Source organism: Ceratosolen solmsi, unplaced genomic scaffold, assembly GCF_000503995.2.
Source record: "Ceratosolen solmsi marchali unplaced genomic scaffold, CerSol_1.0 scaffold39, whole genome shotgun sequence".
NCBI classification, from domain to species: Eukaryota; Metazoa; Arthropoda; class Insecta; order Hymenoptera; family Agaonidae; genus Ceratosolen; species Ceratosolen solmsi.
In genome coordinates this window covers 2,490,792-2,496,751 of record NW_011948433.1, presented here as the reverse complement: position 1 = coordinate 2,496,751, position 5,960 = coordinate 2,490,792, and the positions used below count along the sequence as shown (strand labels likewise).

General features: G+C 42.4%; 1 protein-coding gene across 1 annotated transcript in view; it reads right to left on the bottom strand.

Annotated features, from left to right (window-relative positions):
- Camta (Calmodulin-binding transcription activator) overlaps nt 1-5,093 on the bottom strand; it is a 19,917-nt gene extending 14,824 nt beyond the window's left edge. The window contains exons 1-4 of the mRNA XM_011502611.1: nt 4,882-5,093; nt 3,704-4,124; nt 1,945-2,277; nt 1,161-1,408 (exon numbers count right to left, since the gene is read on the bottom strand). Coding sequence (XP_011500913.1) covers nt 1,161-1,408; nt 1,945-2,277; nt 3,704-4,124; nt 4,882-5,054 — 1,175 coding nt within the window. The 5' untranslated portion in view covers nt 5,055-5,093. The remainder of the gene's footprint in view (nt 1-1,160; nt 1,409-1,944; nt 2,278-3,703; nt 4,125-4,881) is intronic.
- Between the last annotated feature and the right edge of the window lie 867 nt (nt 5,094-5,960).

The window sequence follows — 5,960 nt, the reverse complement described above, 5'->3', positions numbered from 1 at the left end:
AGAGAGAGAGAGATAGAGAGAGAGAGAGAGAGAGAAAAGAAGAAAAAAAAAACAATAAGAATAGAAAGAAGATGAATAACAAAAAGCAAGAAAAAAAGCCGTGTAATGTTTGTTAAATGGAGCTTTTCCTCCGCGCTTACATGCCTCATTATCATCGTTTCGTCAAATTAAATATCTTATTCATTTATAATTACTAATCGAGTCGCCGCTCTTTCCCAATCTACTACGAGCAACGATAGAGCGGGCTGATCCTTTACTTTGATATAGCAGAGAAATTATGGCGATACAAATATAGTGAGATATTTCATGGAAGTACTTACATTTCTAAAATAGCCCCTGATTTATAATCACAGGCGTCTCTTACTAGGAACTTACTCGAGTAACTAACTTGATTAATTTCTTGTAAACTTATCCACTTATAATAACAAAGAGTTGATCTGCTCCACTGCTCCTGTGATTATACCATTCTACTATCGCCATTACTCTGCATTATTATCAAGTCAGTAACTTTCTAGCATTGACTCCTTTCTCAATTACGTATACCTATTAGCAATTAATCGTAGTAAAGCTTACCAGCCGCCACCCCAAATTGAAATGATAATGTTGAGGGGGCGTTGGTATAAATGTAAAAAAAAAAAATAAATAAATAAATAAATCGACACTGCACCGATATTCCCCATAATTTCGGCACACCCATAGTTAATTAAGCCGTAAATTTTATTTTCCCACGAGCCGTTGCGATGCCACCATCAACAATGCGACATATAACGAGCAACGGCCCAACAAGAGAAACAAAATCATTCAAAATCATTACTGGATACCGCATCGTCGGATTCTAAAGCGGTTTACAATTTATCATCGGCAAACGTCGTTAAACAATCGCGAAAGAACGGAGTGCGCGTTACGTCCGACCGAGAGACTCCGTTCACGATGACGTAGAGCGTCTCCCCCGAGGACTAGTCGCTTAACGAAGCGGGATCTCCGTTGCCTCGTATCGGTGCTTGTCTCGCTGCTTATGACGCGGTAATCAACTACCCGACGTAAAAATAAAATCATAAAAGCATAATCGTAAAACCGAGAATTGAGAAAAGAAGAGAAGATAAGGTGTCGCGAGCGAGCGCTTACGGTGTGCGTTCGCGCGCGCGTGTGTCGTGCCTCACCGATATAGGATCCGCGCCGTGTCGGCGTGTCCGGCGGCGCAGGCCCAGGCCAGGGGCGTCAATCCGGCCGCATCCTGGCGCAGTGCGTCAACCTCGGCGTCGAGAACGCTGCTCGGGTTCTCGGCACGCCAGTGTAACAGAGCGCAGGCCAGCCGAGAGTAGCCGAGGCCCGCGGCGAGATGAAGGAGAGTCGGGCCCCCGGACTGGAGCGGCTCCGCGCCGCTACGCCAGGGCCTCACCACCGCATCCTGCCAAAAAATCACAATGCCAAAGCTTAATTAAGTCACGCGCGAGTCCCGTCATTCCTCCCGCTCCTTCCGCCCCGTTTTCCCATTACCCACGACCGCTCGTAAAGCTTCGCGACTTACTTTATCCGAGATTAGAAGGCACCTGAACCTCGCCCCTTTCATAAACACTCGTGACTAACCGATTCGTCAACCAAATTCATGCCAGCTATTTCGCATATCGGGCTGCGTGAATTATCGAATCGTCGAACCGCCTACATTATTACTACAGAGCCATTGCGCGAGCTTTACATCGATTCCCAATGGTCGTTCCTAATAAGCTCGAACTGCGTGTGAAAAATCGCGTAGACTTTTATTACGCATCGAATTGGAGTGAAAATGGAAAATGGCGACTGACCATGGGGATTGATCGTGTCGTGGGACGTGTCGTATCCCGACGTCCGAGCCGGGATTATTATTAAAAAGCCCAATCGGCTTCTCATTACGTAAGAGCGGAAATTGTACGAGACGTGTCCAGTGTCGAAGTGTAGTTAACGTGCCTGGCAGTAAGCGACGAGCCTCTCCTCGAGGTGGGCGGCTGGCGAGGGAGGCCCCGGTCCCTGAAGCCGCGTTTCGACGTCGGCCAGTCGGTCGAGGAGGGCCTTCTCCGGACTGGGCTCACTCTGGGGTGGCCTACGGTACTCGAAGCCCACGCTGTCGGAGACAACGAAGCCGTCACAGGCGACCTGGAGAGAGGCGACGCCAACCGCGTGAGCAGGACACCGGCAACGCAAAACCCCGGGCTGCACCAAACACGCCTCCACGGGCTCGCCGTCAAAGAAGATGGAGTACGATTGGGAAGCACCACCGGTCCACGGTCCAGCCACCAGCACCTACGATAGAAAGGGGACGACGAGATTGGCATCCGTTCGTTAATGCCGCCTCCTTGGCCTCGCATTACGTGTTGCACGAGAGAGTGCGCCGACAATGTTCCCGTTTGAAAGTTTATTCTCAGCTAGTACAACTCTACCCTATTTACGAAGACATTTTCGCTTGGGAATGCCTGCTTAGGAGGGGGTGGGGGTGGTTAAGAGCTTACTGGGAAGCGGGTTGCTTGCTCGAACTACGGTAAATATCCGTTACGATAAAAGAAATCGGGAAAGTAGTGAATTTAAAGAATAGGATTTCACGTTTGGTCGGGCAGTAAGTACTTGCGTCAAATTGGGTTAAAACTAATGTCACTTTAATTCTAAAGCTCTCGAGTAAAATATTCAATGAGCTTTTTAGCTTTCACGGAATACGAATGTAAGTAATTGTCGGCCGATTTCTCTGTATGATTAGAATTAGAATAGACGTTGTTGTTCTGTAATGTGAATTGCTTGTATGGAAAGTGGGAGAATGAAATGTTGATTTGAAAATTTAGCGTGGAGACACGTTGGCCGTGAAGTAAAATATCGAGTTCTTATTTCCATTAAAGAATACATCGAAGGTTCATCGGTTGATGAAAATTAATAGGACGATAATGGTGAGCAAGGGAAAGTTAGAAAAATAGAGCTATGAGAAGATGTAACATAGGCGGACAAATTCGAAAGGGAACAAAAGTAACAAATGGCTGATTTTGGAGTAGCTGAGGTGATAATAAATAGCTGTAGCTTCAGCCGCGCTGAAAGAAAATCTAAAATGGCCCGTTTTAACAAAATTAACGAGGACGTTAATCATCGAGTAGCCAATAATTACAACAGAGCCGCTAATTAATGTGTTTATTACGATATTGCAAATTGTTTTCTCCCCATACATGTACTTTCGCGATAGAGAGTTGAGAATATTGATGGTTCTTTCGTTTGTACGATTTTGCCATTATCGTCGTCATTATTATAGTAATTTGTCAAGAAAATGAAATTATTGGATAACGTTGAATAAAGTATAACACGATGCGGTAATATTTGGAGTTATAGAGGAGATAAAGCATTAACTTATGGAAGACAGAAATTTTATAGGTTAAATTTTAATACAATGGATATACGTTAGATATATTATTCAATTGATTCAGGTTGTACCCAGGAAACTGACGGCTTTTGATTAAATAATGTAAGGCGCCCGGCATTACGGGAAACTATTTTATTAAACAAACAAGTCTCTTAATTGCAGTGGATTTCAATATATATATATATATATATATATGAAAGCTGGCGACGTGGAAACACGGCGTTGCGTAACCTTCTTAAACGCGAATGAGAAATACTGATTTAATTTAATTGTGCAACTGCGTCCCGACGCCCCTTTCGCATCGGCGGATAAAAGAGTTGGCGGACTTCCGACCTTGACGCCACCCTCGGTGTAGCTCCACTCGGGGCTGTACTCGGCGATGTGGACGGTGGAGCCCGGATGACAGTGGCCCTCGGCCTCCGAGCTTAATCGCATGATATCAGTCTTGGTCTCGACCTCGACGGCCGTAGCCGCGGCCTCGAAGTCGTGCAGCTCCGGCAGGTCGCTGAACATGTCGAACGCGTCGAGATTAACGAGTACGTCGTCGGACGAGTCGATAAAGTCCATGGGATTGATGATATTGTTGTCCGCTGGTGAGGGCGAGGGCGAGGGGTGCACCATATTCGCGGAGAGGGTGCGCTGAATGTCCTCCTGGCTGAGGTCGAGCGTCTCCACGAAGTCAGCGACGACTTGCGATGGAGGCGGCGGCGGCTGTGCCACCGACTGTTGGGACGTGCAGTCCGTGCTATTGCTGCTGTCAAATTGACAAAATTAAGTGAACTTTGTGCACGATCTGCATAGAAATGATGGCGCTCCGAGCGCGAACTTTGCCAAGGACGTACAAACGAGATCTTAAGTCTTTATACGCGGGGGTAGGCATGAATATTTCCGCTCGTAATAATTGAAATGATGAAGATAGGTCGTTTAGATTGTGCGAGAGACCATTGTTTGATATAGCTGTCATTATCTATTATACGCTTGTTAAGAATGTTGACTCAAATTAGTTAACAATACGCTTATTTATAGATGATTTTAATTTTTATGGATATTACAGATATTTTATTTTTTTATTAATACCGAAGTATCGTTTAATTTCAATTAAAAGCTAATTAATTGTTAGCGTCTTATTATATCTAACTATTCGAATATTAAAATTCTTAAGGAGAAGAAACTATTCTGCCAAAGAAAGGTTAATAGTCGATCAATGTAACTATCGAAATATCGACATATAGAAAGGAAAAAAGTGCAAATCCATATCACGAGTCGTTTAATTTATAAAAACAAAACAATCTCATTAATTCCCGATTTCCAAAGTAATAAGCTTTATTATTAATTTTTATGTACGTACAGTTACACTCAAAAATAACATTTCTCTCAACGATTTATTTATCTAGATAATATAACAATTTAATAGGGTCTAAAAAAAATAAGTAAACACGTGTACTCGAGAACTTGTCGCATTTGATCGGTTTTTCGCATTAAACTAATATTCTCAATAAGGTACTATTTACCCATGACTGTTGCTATCCTTTGATTCTATCTCATGTTGTTGGGTTTGTTGATCATGGTCGATGCTATTTTGCTGAACGACGTGCTGTTGTTGTTGCTGCTGCTGCTGTTGCTGCTGCTGTTGTTGTTGCTGCTGCTGCTGCTGCTGCTGTTGCTGATCCGTCACCTGTTGCATCTCCACCTGACTTTGTTGCTGGTTTTGCTGCTGCTGCTGCTGCTGCTGCTGCTGCTGCTGCTGCTGCTGCTGCTGCTGGTGGTGATATGGCTGACTGTTAAGGATGAGAAGGCCCCCGCCGCCCTGGATTTGTTGCAAACTTAAAACTAATGGAGCCGGCTGCTGACTTTGTGTTGAGTGGGAATGTCTCGAGTAAACTCGCGGAGTCGTCGATGCCGTCGTGCTTGGCTGTTGACCTCCGGTAGTCGAAGAGACCTACGTTATATTTCGTCATTGTCATCGTTCTTTTCGCGACTTACACACACATATATATATATATATATATATATATTTTTTTTTCTTTTGTTTTTTTAAGGAACAACTGCAATTTGCAGATCGTGTGCTCCCTTCACGTGCCGAATATATTTTTTATGAACGTTAGAGGCATGTAAGTGGTCGTAAAATTCGCACTATCCGACAGAAAATACGTTTGCACTTGACGTAAGCTCCTACCTTTAATTTGTATTAGTTAAATTATCGCTCATTTAAATATATAATTAAATTTTTTTATAATTATCGTTTATAACCGAATTATTATTATTTTTTTATTTTTTGTTTAATTTTTAAAATTATTTTCCAAAAAAATTTTGAAATTTTAATAGAAATCCAATCGACAATCTATTAGTTACATTATTTTACTGCGTGCTTCTGATTATTTAACATAAAAATACTATTAAATGTATATATTTTTATTTATTAAAAATAATGCGATCGAAATTTGTAATAAGTTATGAACTTAATTACAACCACTAAATTTATTAAAATATAAGGCAATTTTTATTATAATTATCAATAAATTATAAAGATTGAATAGAATTTGCTTAATGACATAATATCGATCGTATTTTAGATGAACTCGATTAATTA